This window comes from Phalangium opilio, unplaced genomic scaffold, assembly GCF_054372755.1.
Source record: "Phalangium opilio isolate 3A_F unplaced genomic scaffold, DU_Popi_V2 ptg000024l_1, whole genome shotgun sequence".
NCBI lineage: Eukaryota > Metazoa > Arthropoda > Arachnida > Opiliones > Phalangiidae > Phalangium > Phalangium opilio.
This window is the reverse complement of record NW_028324155.1, coordinates 5,915,565-5,936,930: the sequence shown is the minus strand read 5'-3', so window position 1 is coordinate 5,936,930 and position 21,366 is coordinate 5,915,565. Positions and strand designations below refer to the sequence as shown.

The 21,366-nt window shown below is 36.5% G+C and overlaps 2 protein-coding genes across 5 annotated transcripts in view; one reads left to right on the top strand and one right to left on the bottom strand.

The window, feature by feature from the left end:
* Window positions 1-861: 861 nt before the first annotated feature.
* The window catches only part of LOC149692436 (uncharacterized), a 32,593-nt gene continuing 12,088 nt past the window's right edge, over window positions 862-21,366 (bottom strand). For 2 of the 4 annotated variants that reach the window (XM_089868186.1, XM_089868187.1), the window contains exons 4-8: window positions 7,803-8,031; window positions 7,142-7,433; window positions 5,599-5,809; window positions 3,782-4,078; window positions 862-1,782 (exon numbers count right to left, since the gene is read on the bottom strand). In XM_089868186.1, coding sequence (XP_089724312.1) covers window positions 1,613-1,782; window positions 3,782-4,078; window positions 5,599-5,809; window positions 7,142-7,433; window positions 7,803-8,031 — 1,199 coding nt within the window. In that variant the 3' untranslated portion in view covers window positions 862-1,612. The remainder of the gene's footprint in view (window positions 1,783-3,781; window positions 4,079-5,598; window positions 5,810-7,141; window positions 7,434-7,802; window positions 8,032-21,366) is intronic. The other 2 variants (XM_089868188.1, XM_089868189.1) reach the window with 2 other exon arrangements.
* Window positions 7,350-21,366, top strand: part of pio (zona pellucida domain-containing protein piopio) — a 174,243-nt gene continuing 160,226 nt past the window's right edge. Inside the window, exon 1 of the mRNA XM_089868194.1 lies at window positions 7,350-7,481. The gene's annotated coding sequence lies outside the window, so the exon portion shown is untranslated. The remainder of the gene's footprint in view (window positions 7,482-21,366) is intronic.

The window sequence follows — 21,366 nt, the reverse complement described above, 5'->3', positions numbered from 1 at the left end:
TAAAAAATCCTACTCATCCTCTCTTTTTATTGCTTAGGTAAAAAAGAGTTTTTAAAAGAACTGAACGGGAATCGAAAATTGATTTGAAAACTAAAAAGTATAGGAAAAGGAAGCGCTTTTTATATTCTAGTGGGAAAGCAGATGAGTTTAGGGTAAAGAAAAACGGGAACCGAATAACTAGAGACTTAATGAAGGATTTGGTAAAGGAATTTATATACTTATATTTACTTTCCAATACCAAAAAAGAAAATAAAAAATAAACCCAAAATCAATCCAAGTGGAAATAAATAAATAAAAAAAAACGATATAAAATAAATCGATACTTACAAGGCATTTTTATTTTCCAATTTCACATCCTCCTTTTCCTTTTGCTCTGCTCTTGCGCTTCCTTTTTTTTATTTATTTTACTGCATTTTCTTCTCCATCTTATAGTCATTTATTTTGTTGCTCCAAAAAGTTTTTATATATATATAGTTCAGAGTAGTAGTTTTTTTAACATTAGTTGGTCAGTCACGGAGAGTGGTCAGAGGGGGAGGGGGAAGGGGTCTGGTAAAGTCCGAGAGAGATCAGTAAATAGAAAAATGCGTTCACTACTTTCCGAATTGCTCGTTGAGTCCCCCATGGGTATGATTTCGGTCAACACTTGAAATTTTTGTGTCTTTATATATATATATTATATACGTTCCACAAATTGATAAAATTGAGGTTGGTTGAGGAAAAGTCCAGTTCCATTTTTACTTTTTTTTATATATCCCCCGTCTTCAATGAATGTCCACCATATAGATACATATATATATACTTGTACTTTGCGCATTCTCTTCTTTTATCTATATATATATTCTTTTTTTCTTCTTCTTTTTTGTACATTGCATCGCCCCTGGTCATTTACTTCTCAAAAATGTGTGTTCCATTGGTTTTTAGTTGTGATGGGTTTTATATATTGGTATGTAGTAGCGAAAAGTGCCCAGATGTATGTACGTATATATACACTGGTAGCTAGTTTTTGTGTCGTAGTTTTTTTTCTTTTCGTCACTCACTTCAAAAGTTTATAAACAACCCCTTACGTCTCTTGACACTGTTAACAATGGTAGTGGTAACTTGAGGTTTAACGTAAGTTTAATGTCAGGTAATATAGGGGTTTTTTTTTACTTTCTTTTGGGAAACTGCAACAGTTCGTTCGATTATATAACTTTTATTTTCACTTTTTTCTTCTTTTCTTTTGCTTTTGGTAGAGGTCGTAAAACGGCAAAACTAACCCATGTTTTCGAATTGAATTTGTTGCGGCTCGCAATGCATTTTTTGGGGGAAAGTTTCCATATTTGAGAGGATGGGAAATCACTTTTGGGTTTCTTTTTTTGTGTGTGTGTGTGTATGTTTATGTAGTTTGTTTTTTTGAATCTCTTAGTTCTGTTTATCTCTTCAGGAAGTTTTTTTTAAATTTTCTTTTTATTTAAACACTGATTTTAAAATTTTTTCACTTTGTTTCCATCACTTATTTTCATCGAAAAAAATGTTTTTCTTATTTATTTATTTTTTTTTGTCGTATTTATTTTAATATTAACACTCTCGACTACGTTTGGAAGATTTTAAAATTTCCGTCGCTGTTTCTATGTCAGGATTGTAGATTTTGGGATTTCGCGTTCCATAGGATTGCGATGATGATTTGAGAGCAGCACCATATTGAATACGCCCATAATAAAAAATGGTTTTTAGCAGACGTCCTGAATGTTGTCGCCGCTCTTGAAGGACTAACGTCGTGTTGCATGGCCGCGGGTTTTTCTCCTCGGAAAAAATACCCAAAGATATAGTACCCATTTTTTCCATAGGAAGTGTCGTAAAATTCGGTATTTTATAGGCTTAGTGAGTACGCTTTACTGGGTTTTTTTTCTTTCTTACTAAAGGAGACTATTGGAGCGTGGGATTTGTTTGTAAAGAGAAAATGAAAGATGAAACAAACGCAAAATAAATATCGTTCAGTTCATATTCCCTTTACCTTACAATTAATTTATATATATAATTAGGTATTTTATAGCTAAAGCGTTAAACTATACTTTGGGTTTAATGAATTATTTTTCAAAAATAATGCTTTTTCACGCATTGATGGAAAGTCAACATCCAGGCGCAATCGTTAACATTGGTTTCCCATAGAACCCCTGTAGAAATGTTTCACCCGCAATACATTACTGTTCGCAAAGTAGACACCATAAAGGGGCAAAAAATAAATTATTTTTCAGCGTAGGTTTTAAGTTTTAAATTTAAATTTCTCTGTTACTTTTACGCATTTGTTCTCAAAACATAATAATTCGCATCCTACGCTTAAGGTATTTAAACTAGAAAGGGGGCATTATTCTCAAATTTCGCCTTTATAAACCGTTTTTTCCGTAACACTTCTCCGCAAAGTTCTCTCACGGAAAACTTATAAAAAAATAAATATTCCGGGAATTCTAGAATATTCAGGCTCTTCTCTTTCGAATTTACAATTCCAAAGGTTTTAAATTACTAAGTAAAGTTAAAAGCAGACTAAAACTCGGAAAAATAGGTTTTTGGAAATATTTTTTTTTTCCAAGTCTGTAATAGCAATTGTTACAATTTTAATCGCGTCTAGCCTACATACTTTCTATTCTCTCAGTTCTAGCTCTTTGACTATTTACGACGAGTCGCAAATCAAAAATTAATACACGCTTTCTAGTTTTCTAAACTAAATAGACGCTTTCCATCAAATATTACGCGGGAATCACTTCCCGCCTTTTTACTCTTATATTTTTAAAGCGTGCGTGGGATTTGGCGCGAAGTTAGGGCGACTTTGCACGCGCGACTCATTAAAAAACGCCATAAGCACGCGCGCGCTCTTTAGGCATCCAAGCATCCAACCTCTTTTTGGCGCGCGCTTTTTGCGCTTTCTTTTTAATCTGTTTAAAACAGGCGGGAAACGCTCGTAAACTAAAAATAAAAGGCCAGCTCTCCTATTACGCGGGCCTTTTTCGGCAATAATTATTCGGCGTCGACAGAATGAAGAGTGGCCAGCCGCACAGCCGCTTTAGGCCAACCGATAGAATTAACAAAAATAAGGGGCCCAAATTATGGGAGAGAGACTGTCTAAACTAAATGCGTACGAATAGAAAGAGAAAAAGGGGCGCAATTTCGGGCCTTATCTCGAGAGGGCCTCTCTTTTTGGATTAGTCCGAAAACGATACAGAGTAGTCGTAATGAGGTACGGAATGAAAAATAAAACACGGAATCTAGAAGAATGAACAGGTTGTCTGGCGTTAAGGATGGGTTTAAAGGCAAAATGAAACTAAATCCTCCAATATACTTGATCGTTAATCATATCCGAGTAGAACTCGGTTCTATCTATTAAAGTACAAAAACTGACACGGGAATTGCTTAAATGGAATGGCGTACGTTACGTTTCGGTGTACCTTTAAGCTATCCTTTTATAAAGCGATAAATTTGGAGCTCAGTCTCGTGTTTAAGACCTTTTGGGGGTTCTTCCTCGCGAATGCCCGCAACAAACAACTCGACTATAAATGCCATCCGAGAGAAAGATAGACGCGCCCCAAAAGCCAGGCCCAGTATACCCAGCCAGGGGAAGATGGAAATTTCGTGGGAAATTTACGCTTTGTATTTAATGCAAATTTGGTGCCATCGTAAAAGTCGTGACGTAGAAATAAAAGGGAGCAGATGCGGATTCTTGCAGGCGCCCCGTGCCCCTCAATTTCCCATTTTCACTGTCTAATAAAGCGGGAATTACAACGAAGAATGGATAGGAGTCGGGTATTACCATTTAAGACGTGTACGCTTATCCTGGTGGCGTCGGCGTTGGATGGGCCGCACGTATAATTTCCGGTGTCGGCCGGTTGAACCCTGGGTATGAATAGCCGCGAGAGCGTCGTGTCGTCGCCGGCTTTCAGTATACTGATCTCTCCCCTGGTCGAGTCGTAATTGATCATCCGGTCGTCGTGATACCAAAATATGAAGACGGGAGGCTCCGGACTGTCCCGAATCACGCACGTTAAGTTGATAGCGCTCCCCGTTTTGACGTACAGATCGGGACTCCCTTGAATATTCGCTTTAGGAACTGATGAAATACACGCGTATACCAAAAAAGAAACCATACAGGGTGGATAAATATTAACACTTGATACATCACTTATCGATGGAATTATTTTTGGGGAAAGTTTCTCAAAGTCTCTTTGTGACCTTTGACTTTGTAAATTTTTCAGTACAGGAAGCGCCCCATCCGTGATGATAAAATTAACAAGGCATTGTTTATGAAATTTTAAACTCTATTATACTGTATACTCGATTGAATCAATATAGCTTTAATCAATTTTATACAAAAGAAAAAAAGGGGTCCATAAATAGAACTTTTCCCCAACCGTCGCCGAAACATTAGCGAATTTGTCAATTTTAAATATTTAAATTCTTTTTCGATTTAATATTGAAACTTGAAGAACCAGACTATCTACTACTACTTTATTAGATTTAAAGAAAAACAAAATTAATTAAATTACATTTTAGCTGATTGAAACTAAAATTTAAACAACACTGAAAATTTAATAAGTAAATTTATCTAGCTCTTAATTAAATATTTTGAATAAATAATAATAATAAGAAATCACATCCAATGTAATTTTTCCATTAGTTTTTCATGGACATATTAAAACGCTTCCCTCTACACCCTGTACTTGGTTCCAAAACGGATAATGTCATTTTAAGATTACGTTCAACCTGAACGCGCTGCGGACCTTCTTGGCCAAAAATCAAATACTTCCTTTCCTTTGATAGTCTCCATTGCACGATCGAGCGGCTCACTTCCTCCTCTTACACTTCCTTCCTTTTCCTTCCTTATACGTGTTCGAACGGTGGAATAAATTATGGAAACGCGTTTCTAATTATTTATTCTCTCTTATCTATTCGAAGATTAACGACGATTCAGCTAGAGCATAGACCTCCACCCGCCTTTGGCAGCGTTATGGGGTTCCCCACGGGGAATAGTGAAATCTTTTCAACCCGCAAACTTCCGATTCGAGTGTATATATATTTATACGTATAAGACAGTATCTACTTCTCGCGTCTCACGAAGGAAGGATGTGACAGTTTAAGACCACCAAGGATAAAAGAGCTAGAGGGGCCGCCCCAGTTAGGATAAGGGAATTTTAAGAGTATACCTTCAAATTTTAAAGAATGATCATATGGTAAATTTAAGGTTTAAGATTATATAGTCAAGATGGTCCTTTTGAAACACCCGCCTTTATTTATTATACGAATATCATTTCCTACTCTATATAGAGAAACTTTCTACTCTGCGGTTAATCGAACTACGTAGAAGTATTTGGTATCAATGGAAATAGGACAATCTGAGTTATCAAGGCGTTAAGGACTTTTTATATTGTGTTTTAAAATTTTCGAGGAATTAATGCGCTCTTTCTAAAGAAGTTGCTTAATAATTTATTATCATTTCCACTTAATTATCCCAAGTACTTAGCGGTTTACGCCCCTCCCTAATTGTAACTAAGTCGCCTCTTTCCGTCAAAACCCTTAAACTTAGAAAAGAAAACAGAAATAAAAAAAATGTGACAAGAGACTGGAACGTACCTAGCACCGTCAGATTGACGAAAAGACTGATCAATGGGTGGCTATTAACTTGGCACTCGAAGGAGCCCGCGTCACCCAAGGTTGTCAGCCTTATTTGAAGCATCCAATCTTGGGTTGCCTCGTTGTGAACCGCTTGAAATCGCTCGTCGGTCGTGTACGTCACCAAACCGACCGTTAAGACGTGAAAATCTTTCCGTCGTATCCAAGACACCTATATAACAAAGAAAAAAAGAAGACAAAAGTCGGGAATTGCAACCTATTTCTTTTTTATTCCCCAGTAGAGACCCGACTGACTGTCCGCACCCTATAACCTTTCGCGTTTCAACTCTTTTCTCGGTGACAATGTCCACATCAGTTTATTCCCAATTGGCTTTCATTTACCTTTTGAGCAGGGACGTTTTCCCCATACGCGGCTAAACCACTTTTGTTATATGTACGTAACGCGTGGGGAATGTAATTTTCCGCGAAACTATATTACTTATGCCATAATATAGTTGGTAATATAAGTACAGACGTCATAGGTGACGTAAAAGACTCGACGTTTCCTGTTCCTTCGCAAAATAACTCCCTCGCGGTTGACCAGTAACATTGTAGAGGATATTACACGTAAATTAATATTATCAATCAATTAAGAAGTGACCCACTTCCGTAATTCTCTTTTTTCTTTTACTCGAAACTTATATTTTGATTGCCTGCCCTTGTTCATTAGAGTTTCAGATGCGGTGTGGGTTCCTGAACAACATTGTTGTTTTACGTTATAGCTCTTCGCTATTGGTCCAAGCTAAGTCGTAACTGGCAAGAAGGCCTACTTACTACTACTTGACAGGAAGCGGGCGTGTTGACTAAAGAAAGAGAGCGAGTCACGCGAATTTTGGCAAAGTCTGCATCCTTTCCTTTGTTCACCTTTAGAGCTAGGCGTAAATGTATAAAATGTATAGCACTTCATTCAAATCAAGCCCCGGCCGCGGCTCTATATGGGCATCCTTTTCCGAGCAACGGCACGCAGGGCCCCAACGCGCTCTCGCTGGCTGCTCCATATAGGCCTTGCTAGCTTCTTTACAAAAAAGTTTTCATCTTATAAGCTCTCGCGTCACTCGCCCTAGACTCGTAATTCTTTCCGAAGTTTATTACGCTCAAAGTTTTTTTTTTGTCGCCGGTAATAAACTTTGAAAGTCTAGCGCTATAAGGCCTATTCTTTACATCAGTGTCTCATTGGATTTCCCGAATATTTTTGGTGAGTGTCAAAGTTTTCGGTTGAGAAGACGCCTACAGGAAATTTAAGATTTAATTTAGGTCCATGGACAATTATTTTGGAATAAATGGTTGGGTTGTTGGCGTTTTGGGTTTCGAGTGTGGTACTTATCAACAGAGACAAAGTTGCAAAACAGTAACACATAATTGAGATACTTAGTTTTGAATGTTCTTGTTTGTAGCAAGCTTGTTAAGTATGTTTGAAGACATTCCTGGTTAATTAATAACTTTACTCTATTTTGTTTCATTAACAGGCTACGAAGATTCAAAAGCGCCATAAAGAAACACTTACCGTCTTGTCACCAAGATTGCGGACAACACAGTGCAAGTAGACAGTTTGTCCCTGTTGTCCCGTTACATTTCTGGGAGTGGCGGGGTCGAAGGACGGCTGCTCGTAGTGCAGATTCAAGAGGCTACTAAAGGCCGCCGAAGATGACCCCGCGGCGAAAGAGTCCGAATTTGACGAGGAAAGGAAGGCGCTTCCCGAATGACCCATACTACCACCACCACCATTCGTAAACGACGACGAAGGCCTGAAACCGGAAATGACGTCACGATGGGAAGACCCCGGGAACGGAAGAAAACTATGTCAACAAGAAAACAAAAACAACTCAAACATAATGAAGAAAGAGGTAGGAAAACCTTTTGGGTTGGTGCGGCGCGGATATTTGTTTATAGGCTTATTACGTGTTTGTTTAAGTTTGCGCATTTCGCGATCATATACAAAGAACCGCAATGTAAAGCTCGCAGCCACCAACTGCCTTCTTAGAAATTTACATCGGCAAGCTGCCTACCGTTTCCAATGAACTATAGATACGTTGTAGCGCGCGTATACACGCGTAGGCCTGACAAAATGATTGGGAATTACTAGATCGGAGCAACACGCTACAGTGTAAAAGGTCGAATGTAGGAGGTTTAAAGGTTAGCCGAAAGACGACTCGAGGGTTGTTTACTTAGATTGGGCGCCAGTATGGCCGCTCCATTGATTCGACTGCCGCTTGGGTAGCCTCTGATTGGAATAGACGGAATTGGGCGATTGATCGCGTCGATGGGTAGACGTCGAGATGGGTCCTCCCGAGGCGGTAGCACCTCCGATGACCTCTTCCGTCGCCCCGGGTCTTAGCGAGCTCCTTTCCTGCCCTTTAGCGTAGTCGAGCGAGGAACCTGCCCTCCGTGTCGAACCTGCGGCGGAAATAGACGAGTCAGGTCATCGTTATAGGCAAAGATTAGTTAGTTTTAGAATGTTCCCGCTTAGCTCGCTATTAATTCGGGAAATTCGGCCAAGGGGATTTAACCCCTCCCCCTCTTCCCGAACGCTCGAACCTTAATTCGGTAATGAGTCGAGAATTCGGAATCATCGTTTTAGGACCACCCAAGTCCCGCGAAATCAAACGTACATCGCGGGACCCCAATCAAGTACGGGTCCTTAAATGAGCGAATAGAGAATAATTCGCTTCAATGGGTTTTTCAATCACCCCGAAGCTGTTTCGAGTACCTTGAAATGTCGCGCCCCCTCTCTCTAGCCCGCCCTCCCGTACGCCCTTGCATGGGCCACGTTCAACGTTCTGGAGAACAGATTGCATTTAAATTTTTAATTTCCCTGGCGCCTAAGAATTAACGTAGCGAAAGGGTGAGCGATTGCTAGACAGAATGGAATTAAGTTTTCACTTTCGACATCGGGAATTTGTTCAGAAATCACACGAATATGCATACTCTCAGTTTATCCGCGAAATAATGTAGGTAAAAGTATAACTCCCCGGGTTTCTTTCAATATTCTTGATGCTATGCAATAATTTAATTATTCAAATACGCCTTTAAATTGAATATAGATAAATTTAAATACGTCAAAAGTTTTGAAAAGTTCTCTCTTCGAATTAAAATCCAAAGTTTTCGCGTCGGTACCTCCATATTTCCAACTCTAATTAAGTCTAAAACCTTTTAATTGAAACTTTTCCCCGGCATGCGGCCAAAGGGTTAAAAAAATCAATTTCCGAAAACTCCTTTAATTAAACTATTCAAAAGTTCTTCGCCCCCCTCCGTCTTTTTACCGATAACTGGCGTAACAACCCGGCCACGGTCTACATTTTCTTTAAATAGACGTTTTTGATGGTTGCCAAACGATACTTTAACGCTATTAAAAAGGCTGCGTGGAAGGGTTTGCCGTGTTAATTTAAAAGTAAAAGGGGTAACCCTCGTTTACTTTTATCTCTGGCACGCAAAAATGTTAATTGCGTTTCTAAAATCACTCTCGCCTCTACTTCCACTCTCATTAGAGGAGCCGCTTCAGGGGAGACGCCCATTTTTCACCTTACTAGGCTTGTTTAATATTAAAACTTTGTTCGTGTTACTCGAGTTAATGCGGGAACTTAACCATATGAGTATAAAGTAAATGAACACGAAGATATTTAATTATTGCTAAATACTGAAATGTATTATACTTCAAGTTTGTTGACTTTTACATTCGCGTTGTAATTGTGATTAGAGTGTAAGGTACTTTACCTTTCTTTATATTTTTATCCTTCCCCGTTTCCCGTTAATTAATATTTCATACGCGAATACGCACGCACGTGTTTACCTTAAAATATTCCACGCGCCAGTATAACTTTTTAAATAATACCTTTCTTTCCAAAAGAAGAGCAAAATAATTTTATAATCATAAAAATGTGCAAGATGCGCGGTTTTTTTTTCTTCTTCATTATAATACCAGGAGTGTTGCTGGTAAAAAAATATCCCTTGCGAAATTTTTCCCAACATTGTAATCTCGATGAAGATTTTTTCTCACTCCGTATCAATTTTAGTGTAGAGTAGGAAAAAGGACACAACAAGACCCTCCCGCACTTTAATACTCGTCTAAAGTGACAATGAATAGGAGGTTTTTTTTAGTTTCTCTTAACTTTTATACCGTTAATAATATTATTCGCGGTTAGGGAATTTGAAAAGAAAAAGAAAAAATTCTAGCATCTTCCTTCTTCTTCCTCTTCTCCACTCTCCATCTTCCTCCTAAACGCCCCCACTTTTTTTACTTTTTCATTTTTTTTTATCTTTTATGTTAATAAGTGAGGTGTTGAACGAAAAGTCTTTCCGGCCCACCTCTTTTTCCAAAAATTTTTATTTTTTTATTTTAGCCTTATTTCAACTTTTAGCTTGGCCACTAAAAATTCGTGACTTTTTACTGTAAAAAAGGGGTGTTTTTTTTTAACTTCATGGTGGAAGGAATTGGCAGGGAAAAAATATAGAAGAAAAGGCGCGAAAGCTAGGGGTTGCCATACCATACCGTCAGTGTAATTTTTCAATATTGCTAGGATGAAAATCCCATAGGTCTTTAATCCGCTAGAGAAAGTCGGTTGGGACTTGGGGCTTCTTCCATCGGTCCGTGGTTGTAAAAATCTCCCCGTAGGCTTTGACTCCCCTTAGCCCGCCTTTTCTTTTTGTTTACATATCCTTTGAACAAACATCTAGGGAGTGAAGAGTCATTTTTCCTTCTAGCTTAAAGATATTTTAGGGTAAAAATAGAATAACTCCGTGATAGGGGGAATCAACATAATTTACATATTTTTGTTGTTGTTTTTTTAACGCTGTCCAAAACGTATTGTGAAGTATTTTAGCATTTTTGTAATATTTTTGATGGATTCGTAGTTACGATTTCCAAGTATTTATTATGCTAAATTCCAGCAAGAACCTTTTTTTAAATAATCAAGATATTTTGATTTAAAATGTTGACAAAAGTGTATTGAATTGAATAATTACAATTTGGAGGTAGTCAATATGCCAAATGGATTTGCCTTTTAAAATAATCAACCTAGGCCTAATTTTCATAATTCTTGAAACTCACTTACTTCATATTCTCTCTGACGATGAGAAATTTTACCCCCCAAAAACTTTTCACTTTGAAGGGCTTTAGTTCTTATTCGAAAGTAGATGTATATTTATTTATTTTTTTTATCTTTATGATCCTGTATGAATAAAAGGTTAGTTGCCAGCGCTAAGCTCCTTTGGGACGTTGAAAGAGAAACTTCCGTGGTTGAGAAAAATACACAGACGAAAAGAGGATGCATCTAGCAAACGGCTAAAATTTTCCTTAACCCCATCTCTCTCTATCTCTTTTCCCGAACTTCTCTTTTTCGGTATCGACCGTGTCCGTCTTCACTCGATATCCATACTGCAACTGTACCTTTACTCAGTTAATTATAAGATTCTTCTGTATGGGCGTGGTTTGGTCCCTCTGTCAGAAATGCATTGGGAATGACACTAAAAGGGAAAGTAAGGGATGAATGGAGGAAAAATTTTCCCGACCGACCGACCTTCCGACCCAAAACCGACATTTCCCGATATTCCCTAAGGAGACAAATCAGAATATTTTTACGTCCGAGGTAATTTAAATGTATCAGTTTGTGTGTGTTGAATTTTAACGATTTTTCGATCGCATCCAACCCGAACCCAAATTTTTATATTTAAAAACTGAATTTTACCAACGTTTCTGCTTAGGAGGTATTCAATTCGGGATCCTGGGTTATCTAGAATGGAATAGGGGAACCCAATCTTGGTGTGGTGGTATATTGAGATAAATTTTTAAAGATCGTTGTTACATCTTTTAATTTTTCTAACGTTTGTCAGATCTGGAACCTACATTTTTGCACTACTTGCCAAAAGGGAGCTTTCAAAAAGTGCTTCACGCATTAATGCAGACGTAATTTTTTAAAATCATTATGTTTATTTACTTTTAAACACGCAAATATATTTTATTTGAAACTTTACGTATCAGATTAAATTACTACAAACATAAGTGCAGAGCTCACGCCATAAATTAATAATACCAAAACAAAAAAAACCTATATACGGTCTAGACTCTTATAGTGTCGACATAATTTTGACGTGTGCCCATTTGTCCAAAAAGTATACGACATTTCGTGCTTAAGAACATTTAGTATAAATGTTAAATCGTGACGTGAATGTCTATCTCTTATAATTTCTTTTTTTTTATCGTAGCGTAAAAACATACGCAATTGCAGGGTAATGGCAACTCGTATAGTTTGAAATGGTATAAATAACGTAAGACGCCGTTACTTTATACACAAGGTGTTTCTGATAAGTCTGCCATAAAGTAAGGGGGATATTCTTTGGGAAATAAATCGATTTTGAGTCAAAAATGTAACTTCTATCTTTAGCATTTTGATTGCCCAAGGGACACTGTTTTCGAGATATGATTTGACTCAGTGTTTTAGGGATGACCCCTTAATTAAATTAGAAATCATTGATTGTCTTTTGATCAGTTTCTTAATTAAATTTAAGGGGGTCATGATCATCCGTAAAATACTCTGGATGCAATCTTAACTTGAAAACAGTGTCCTTGGTACAAACAAAATGGAGATAGAAGTTACATTTTTTGACTCAAAATCGATTTCCCAAAGAACAAACATCCCCCTTAATTTCTGGCAGACTTATCATAAACACGATGTATATACACGATTAGGGTGGTTTTTACCATTGGCCAGTCTACGTGGTGTTATGTTTTTTTGGGGTTTCTAAGCCTTGTCGATATAAATTGAAACAAAAACAAAATAAATATGATGGTGGCTGGTGCCTATTGGGCTGATTCCTTTCCATGGAGAGAGACAATGCATGGAGCTGTAGATTGTTTCTCTTTTTGCGCTCCTTAATACTGGCTCCGCGCGTAAAACCGATTTTTACGTTTACGATTTTCTTTTGCTATATAAAAAAATAATAATTTTGCAAACAATAGGATATATAAATTTTGATGGAATATATTTATATCCTATACCCAAAGGCGCCGTATTAGCTACGCTTGGAGTATTATAGAAAAATCATTAACTGCAGAGCTTCGGTAATATTTACTTTCGTAATGTTTGGTCCCTTCAGTTTTAAAGATATAGTCTCAGTAAATTTAAGGATAGACCAAAAAGGTAGAAATTAGGAATGATAGTTACAATAAACCATTGGGCCATATGGACAGTTGGACACTTGCCCAGGGCCCCGGGGAAACACAATATATATATTATTTATTATTATTTTTTTTTTTACTTTCACTCTTCCTTTAAGCCTAATATAATGTATAGGCGTTTAGAAATGGCGCGTTTTATAAAACGTTTATCAATAAATAGGCGCGTTTTAAGGAATCGTAAAAGCGAATGTAATGTATGAAAAGAATGAGCGACGACGCGGAATCGAGAGTAAATACTATGGGGCCGCGCGTGCCATACGTATATATACTTTTTATATAGATATATATATTTTTTTATATAAAATGGAAAATAAAAGAAGACCGTATGGTTTCTTTTCCTTGAGAAATAATAAAAAAAAGAAAATGATAGGAAGGAGAGGAATCTTCGAACGTAAAAATGATACTGAAAAATCAGAAGAACCGGAGCAGGCCGCCGCGTCTTTTCGACGGAGATATACCCCAATAACCCCTACGCAAAAGCTACATGGTCTCTTCAAGTTTTTTGTATCAGTAATGATGCATGCCACACTTCAGAAAAGTGGATGCACCCATGCCTTATTTATTTATTTTTTTGATGTTTGGAATGGTCCTTTTTTCGCCAAAGTAGCTTTTACAATTGAATATTGAGGGTTTAGAAACATACGTGTATTTTGTATGCCTACAAGTATACAGAAAGTAGAAATAACTGAAAGAATATATACTATTCCCATCTATCTTACGTAATTTCATTGCCTCAATGTACACTGACGTATATTTAGATTCCCGTAATATATAGTAGAGCTATTTTAGTTTTTCAATAAGGCAAAACGACATGATTGTATTTTAGACATTTGGTAGGCATCAATAGTGATTGATACAGTTTTTCTCTGTTGAGAAATAGCATTTTGTGACTCACACACTAACACTTCCGAAATTGCTATATTATGAATTTTAGTATATTTATTAAAATATCTTTATTAAAGTTAAAAATAAATTCGACGTACATACAAAGAAAAACAAACCAACTTCACTTCACGTCAATTTTTACATTGTCATTGGTTCGTCACTGAACCCGTATCCCAACTATATCTTTCCGAAGGAAATGAGAAAGGGGTCGAAGGAAGAAGCCTTGCATCGCATCAGTTCAGTCTTTTATTATTTTATTTTATTTTATCTTTTTTTCTTCTCTCTCTCTCTCTCTCTCTCTCTCTCTCTCTCTCTCTCTCTCTCGCTCCCTTCATCTTCCCCGGAGCAGAGTAAAAAGGGGTTTCCTCTAGACTTTTTCTTATCTTTCTTAGTTTTTCCATCATTGCGTAAAAGAAGGGTTTCAACTATAGCTTGGTTGGAGAGGAGAGAGAGAGAGAGAGAGAGAGAGAGAGAGAGAGAGAGAGAGAGAGAGAGAGAGAGAGAGAGAGAGAGAAGAATTTGGTCCTTGTTTCTCTCAGGGGTTTTCTGCCAGCCAGCCAGCCAGTTGGGCAAAAGCGCATAGCATGATTGTGCTAGGGAACTGCTGCATCTACCCTATAAGAGACGGAGTGATTCAACCTTCAACCGTCGGAAGCTCATTTCAAACCTTTCCCTCTTATCCCTTCCCAACTTTCTCCATCTACTAAAAACCATCCCAAATTGAAAATGCAGTTAATTTATGGTTAAGGAAAATATGGTTCAAGGTGGGAATTCCTTGTATGAGGTTGACTTAAATATCATTTTAATTTTTGGTGTTTTTGACATTGAATGAAGTCATCATATAAGGATATTTTTGAACTCCATTTTATTTTTATCAGCTGATTCATTATAGTTAGACGGTTGTATTTGTAGTTTGAAGGACCCACTTCAAGCTAAGGTTACATCTATTGCATACTCCAGTTGTAAGGATAGAAATGTATAAAAAAGGCTTGACAGGAAAAACGCTGGCTTGATCTTCTCGAAGCTCACGGTGTTGCAATCTAACTATTGATGCGGTTTATACGATTTTCTATGGGGATTTCGGCCACTCCTAAAGGGTAACTTAAAACATAGACGTTCTATATATTCTTTTTTATATATCCTGGATGCGTGCTCGATCATTCGAAACATTTAAGATCTATAGCTGAGAGAAAGAGTAAAAGGGGGGGGGGTCGTACCTAAAGATTTCATCCTATAGGCGTTTTTTTTTTCTTCTCTTCTATTTGACATGAGTAGCGAGCTCCCCTTTTCCTATAACGTTTTCAACGAAATCCTCCAGCCTCTTCCTACGGGCCCTACTTCGTAATTGTTTTGTCGGAATGGTTTTTGACAGTTCCCTCGGTTTATTTTTTTATTTATTTCTTTTTACGTTATTTAAAGTGTTAGTGACATAATTTTCGTCACCCACAAACTTAAAATGCTAAAAAAATCCTTGAAAAATCTAGTTTATTATGATATGTTTACTTTAGTATTTGGTTTCGTAGAAATTTGTAAAATTGCAATCAAAGTTTAGTGTTTGGAAAAGGCCTAGTTAAAATTTTGTTTCGCTTAATGACGTAGTAAGGAGAAACTTTCACTCTAGATGTCGCTCACGTGACGCCTATAAGTGTCTCAGCGCCGCGTTAAGCCTATTTTATTCAGATTCGCGCGGCATTAGTAGACTCGGGAGTCTCGGGCGCGCGCGCTTGGCTTTTCCGCGAGATGCCGTGAGTGACGTAGCAAGGAGAAAACCCGCCAAAAATCTTCTCCGCAAATTTGCTTTTGCCCCCCAAATTTCAAGTTTTCAAAGTGTTTTTTCTGTGTTTTCCTTCATATTTAAATATTAATCAAGCATATTTTTGGAATCAGAAGAGTTTAAACTCTCAAAAAAGTAAGGTTTTCTTTAGATTTGAGATAATTTTTAAATCACGTCGCTATTCCTTTAATTTATACCTTTGACAGCTTATTTTTTTTTTCTTATTCTCAGATGATTTTAACTTTCACCTTATCGTTTTACCGATTTTTTTTATATTGAATTGGAAATTTCGCAGCCCTTGGTGGCAGTGATAAGCCTTTTTGTCATTAAGGGTCATATTATATACTTGTCAGAATTTCAGAGAGACGGAGCTTAAGTTGGGATTAAATCGTTGTTTTAAACTTGTAACTGAAATTAAACTAAATTATAATGTCACGTATTTCGTTAAATCGAGCTAGAATATCGCTTGATTGGTTATCTAATTGAGCAGCATAAAAGTATCGATTTTCTTTTAAGCTTAGGGTATTAATTAATTATTTAATTAGGTCGTTTCGTTAATTAACTAATTAGATTTTAAAGCCAAATTACTCGTATATTATTAATTAGTTTATAGACTCAGTATTATATTTTTATCGCAGAATTAAAAGCACATAATCTAAAGTTAAGTGAAAAAAAAAAGAAAAATTGATAAATATAAGATACAATGACCTCATATTATTTTATATAAAATATCTTTTTTTTTTCTTCTTAAAGTCAACACCACACCGCTTGACCTCCATTTATCTTTGTACATAAAAAAGTTTTTTGTACCCAGCTACTTTTGAACATGATTTATAGAGGTGTTTCAAAGAGACTATGCGATAGAAAAAGGGGTAAACGGAGAAAAAAAATCTTCAAGAAAAAATATATACAGGGTGTTTGTGAAAAGTCCATCAATAATGAAAGGGCGTATTTATTGGGCCATTTTGAGTCGAAAATGTTCTATGACATTTAGCCGTCCGAGCCACGGTTTTCGAGTTATGATTTGAATATTTTAGGGATGACCCCTTCATTAAATTAGCGCTGTCTTTCAATTTCTAAATTAAATTTAAGGGGTCATCCGTAAATTACTCCAATCATAACTTGAAAACAGTGGCCCGGACGGAAAAATGTCATAGAACATTTTCGACTCAAAATGGCCCAATAAATACGCCCTTTCATTATTGATGGACCTTTCACAAACACCCTGTATATATGAATATTCTTTTCTGTTCTGGATTCTGCTACGATTTTTTTAACCCAAAATCTGGGATGATGGCTGACGCGTGAGAAGGGTGGGAAGGAAATTGCCGCCATCTTTTACTTGATGATGAGAAAAAAGAGGACATCTTTCTTTCTTTCTTTCTTTTTCTTACCCCTTTATTTATTTTTCAATCATTATTTTCGTAGACAATAAAATGTTTCACGAGGACTTAAATATTATAAAAAAAGTAATTCCTTCAATGATAAGCACCTGTATACTCTTTTGAACTCGGAAATATTATTTAAATCGGGTTTGGAAATTTTGTACTAACCATAATTAATAGTAATTAAAGTATAAACAGGGATAAATTTTATTTTATAAGTAGGAATGGAGAACGGTTAGTATTTTCTCATAGTAGTCCGACTCATAGCCCGATATAGAGCCCCTCCCTCCAACACGTAACGAAAATTCGAAATTATCTTATTGGCTCCTTTAAACCACGTTTTGATGACGTTACTCAGTTGCTGACACAGACGGCGAAAAATGCATTGTAGAAGGGGTGCCCAGATTACTCTGTTCTCCATTCCTACTTCTAAAATTAAATCTATCCCTGGTATAAATAGACGAAAATTCCAACAGGGTAACGGGAGTGAAGAATTTTTAATAATTTACTTTTCCCTGATCGTGTTGCGTCCTTTTATAGAATATTATTTGTTTAATATTACATCCCCCGAAGCTGCAGTCTGAACAGGAACCCACGCTTTTTATGTATCTTTTCAAGCTGAGCGAAATTCTACATGCTTATCAATAATTTTTCTATAATGGTGGTAATAAATATCTCGACAAGGGGATAAGGGGATGAAAAAAAATAGAAAAATTATTCGTTAGGGGGAGGGAAATTAATGCGTTCCGGTTAGGTAGCACCGGCCGCTCCAGATTACCCAATGAGGCAATCGTAAATTGTTTAAGCCTCCAAAGAGATAAATAGAACCCGACGCCTCCGTGCCTCGAAACAAAAGAGGTTTGTAGAGAATCCCTGGTAGCCCGCCTACGTCGCGTCTTCATTCAACTCTCAAGCTCTTTCTCTTCTTACCTTACTGTTTTAATAATACATATATAATAAAATTCGGACCCTCTGGAGAAACGGCAATACACTAACTCGGAAATTAAAACCCTATTTTTAGAATTTATTATGTGTAGAGGGAAAATAAATATAGAGAATGAAAAATATTTAATTTACATTTTTAAAAATTCAAAACTAGAACTCTTTACTAGTATCCTATAGCCAAAAGTCATCCATAATCTGTAAGGGGAATGTTCTTTATACGATTTTGAGTCGAAAATTTTCGAAGAAATTTTGCCACAAGGGCCACTTTTTTTTCAAGTTATGATAACCCCTTAAATTTAATTAAGAAACTGAAAGATAATGTTGATTTAATTAAGGAGTCGTAGAACATTTTCGACTCAAAATCGCTTAAAGAACATCCCCCTTAATATCGTAACTAATAAATATAGTTAAACGCGTAACCCATCTTGAACTTTGAACTTTATTTATATTTAGAAGCTTGAAAAAAAAACTGTCTCAAATGAACATATATTTAAGACAAGATTTCAGTTACAACTTTTTCACACTTAAATTAGAATAAATTTTTAAGTGCAGAATGCTTTAGTTATAAATGACCCTTTTTCTTGGCAGCTCAAAAATCCTTAATAATAATTGCATCATCCGTAACGAAACGAAGCGAGAGTTTTAGTTACAGTTAACTGAGAATTTTAGTAAATTAACTAGGGGTTAGGTTTTTTAGCGAAGAAATCTTGGAGAGCATCCCCACAAAAAGATAAAAAATAACACCATTATTTCTCCAGACGGTGCACGCGATTCCTCACCCTATTTTTTTCCTTACCAAAAAATCTTTTGATAAATACTTTTTTCGGACCTGGGATCTCTTTTTGGGGATGAAAAATTTAAAAAGATAAATGACGTTACAAGATTAATACGATCTTTCTTTCTCCCCCTCTCGTTTCTATCTTTTTACTCCCAATCTCTTCAGTGTAGAGAGCTTAAGTTTCTCCCTTTCTCCATTCTCCAACTTTATTCTTAACTAAAGTGCTCTAGACTTTCTTAGTACACTTATTTGATAAAGTTTGGGAGCTGGTGCATGCAGTAACTCATTGGAAAAATAACCGTGCCAGCGAGCTCAGATTCCCAGAATTAATTTCACATAAGAATTTGGCAGATAAATATGTTTAATTAAAATATAACCCTCCTTTATTTTTTGGGGGAGGTCTAAATGGTTTTTATTTACTATAAAAGATTTATTGTTTTAATATACTTTTATAAAATGATTTCTCAATATCCCGTTTTATTTCTTTTTTATTATTTTTATTTAATCTGTAAAGGGTGTTTCTATTGATAGTGTTTGTTTTAAAATACAGGAATTTGTTTATCTGAAATACACAGTAAAGCTACATACACCAAGTGAACGTTGCGTATACAGAGTGTTTAGGTTTAATTTGTTTTTGGAAAGTATACCCAAACGTGTGGAGTTGAGAAGATTTTTGTAAGAGCTTCAATATTGTGAGGAAATTAGGTTACACCCTGTACAGTTAATCTTCTCCAAGCTCAATGTTAGTTTTCTATGTCTTTCTTTCGATTTATACTCTCTGCCGTGCCTGGTATTGGTTTTAAAGTTCAATAATGACTAACAATTCCACGAGCCTGTTTAATTCGTTTTTACCCCCCCCCCTTATCCACCGCTCCTGCACTAGGCCAAACTATCTGTAATGGTGTATCCGGATTCTTCGATCTCCGGTAGGGCAACGGCCCACCCACCCATCCATACCCAGAATCCCTTGCTATATTTCTAAAACTACTTTTACGACAAAATCCTTCTCCTCTCTTCCCCTTTTTAGTTGCCAAATTGGGATAAAGATTTTTAGCCATTAGCTTTAGAGAGCGACAAAACGAAATTGTCTTCTGGAAAACTCAAGTTTCCCTGCTGCCCTTCTAGAGTCCGTGAGAAATCCTTGCGCGGCTGTATAAATATTTCCTAGAAATTTCTTGTAATTGCTGGAATTAATGGCAATACACCCTTCCTCTTGCAATTCCCAAGGACTACAGTAATAAAGACGAAGGCTTTTAAACTAGAGAAGATGGTCGGGCTAATTTTATTATCACGAGCTAGCGCGTGCGTGAGTTCGACTGCCAGCTTGCAACTTTGGAAGGCCCATTTCGATTACGAAACACACGCCAAGTCTTAGCTCGCTTCCACTTTGATCGCTTTGATATCAATACAACAATCTTAAGGCATGGAGATGCTGCGCCCTTATTTAATTGAAATAGCCCACGGTTTCTCGTGTGCATTCTTTATATAGCTAAGGAGAAATAGCCCCGAGCTAGAGAGGCTTCTTTAACTTCTACTCGGATAGCTTCTCTATTGGATAGCTAGGTCTTGATAAAATTAATCTCCGGACAACTCTGTCGAAGAGGAAAAGTCGAAAGTTTCCTTGTACAACTCTCTCTAAAACTTCTTCATCCTTTTTTTTGTAATGTTGAAATCGTAGACAAAATATATTACCAAATGGACTATTTATATACCTACATTCTGTATGTACTCAGTTCTTTATTCAAATGTTGTTTTTCAACTCTTAATAATAGTTTTTTGAGATTTATCCCTACAAATACTAAAAACCCTTTTTCTAATCCGTGTAATGTCCCTTTTCGAATTTTAATTGTCTCTCAAGTCTCAACTGGTTTTCTCTCCATTTTATCCTCTTTTTCTTAAATTTCTTTTTAGGAGTTTTAGCTTATTTTGTTAGAGACGACCCGGGTTTTTCTCGTTATGTAGAAACGCCCCTTTTCTATTTCAAGTTTTACGTTAAGAGAAATAAAATCCCGTTGAAACCAATTATACGAATGCCATTTAGGGTTGGAAGAAAATGGTATACTACTTTTAGCTAAAAGTGATTTCGTATGATATTAAGCCGGTACAAAGATAGGCCCGGGGGTGTTGACAGACTCAAATTGTTCCCTTTTTAATCATAAAGTTTCCCTAAAACAATAATGTTAATCAGAATATTAAATATTTAACGCAACATTAAATATATGCGTATAGGCTTATATAATACAATCAACGATGTTTATAAACGTGAAATATTGATGTGTTTTTGTCTGGGATGTATACAGGGTGTTTTTGCAAACTCCATCACAAAGTAAGTGGGTGTTCTTTGAGCGATTTTGAGTACAAAATTTAGTTTTTATCACCATTGTGCCGTCCGGGCCACTGTTTTCGAGTTATGATTTGAGTCTTTTAGAGATAACCCCTAAATTAAATTAGAAATCAGTTTCTTAATGAAATTTAAGGTGTCAGCCCTAATAAACTCTGGACAATCTTAACTTGTCAACGGTGGGCCGGACTACAAAATTTCATTGAACTTTTTCGACTCAAAATCGCTCAAAGAACACTCCTCTTGTGATGGAATTTTACAAAAACACCCTGTGAAGGGTTTATTTTTCAACAACGTAAACACATTAAATAGAGAAAAGTTTGTGAATGAATGAACGCTAACAACAATTTTCCCTGTTCAAACATACTTTATATAAAGTAAATTAAATTCAATCCCCTCGAGGGGATAACGAGAAGATTCGAAACGTAATCCAATCGAGCCAGCCAACAA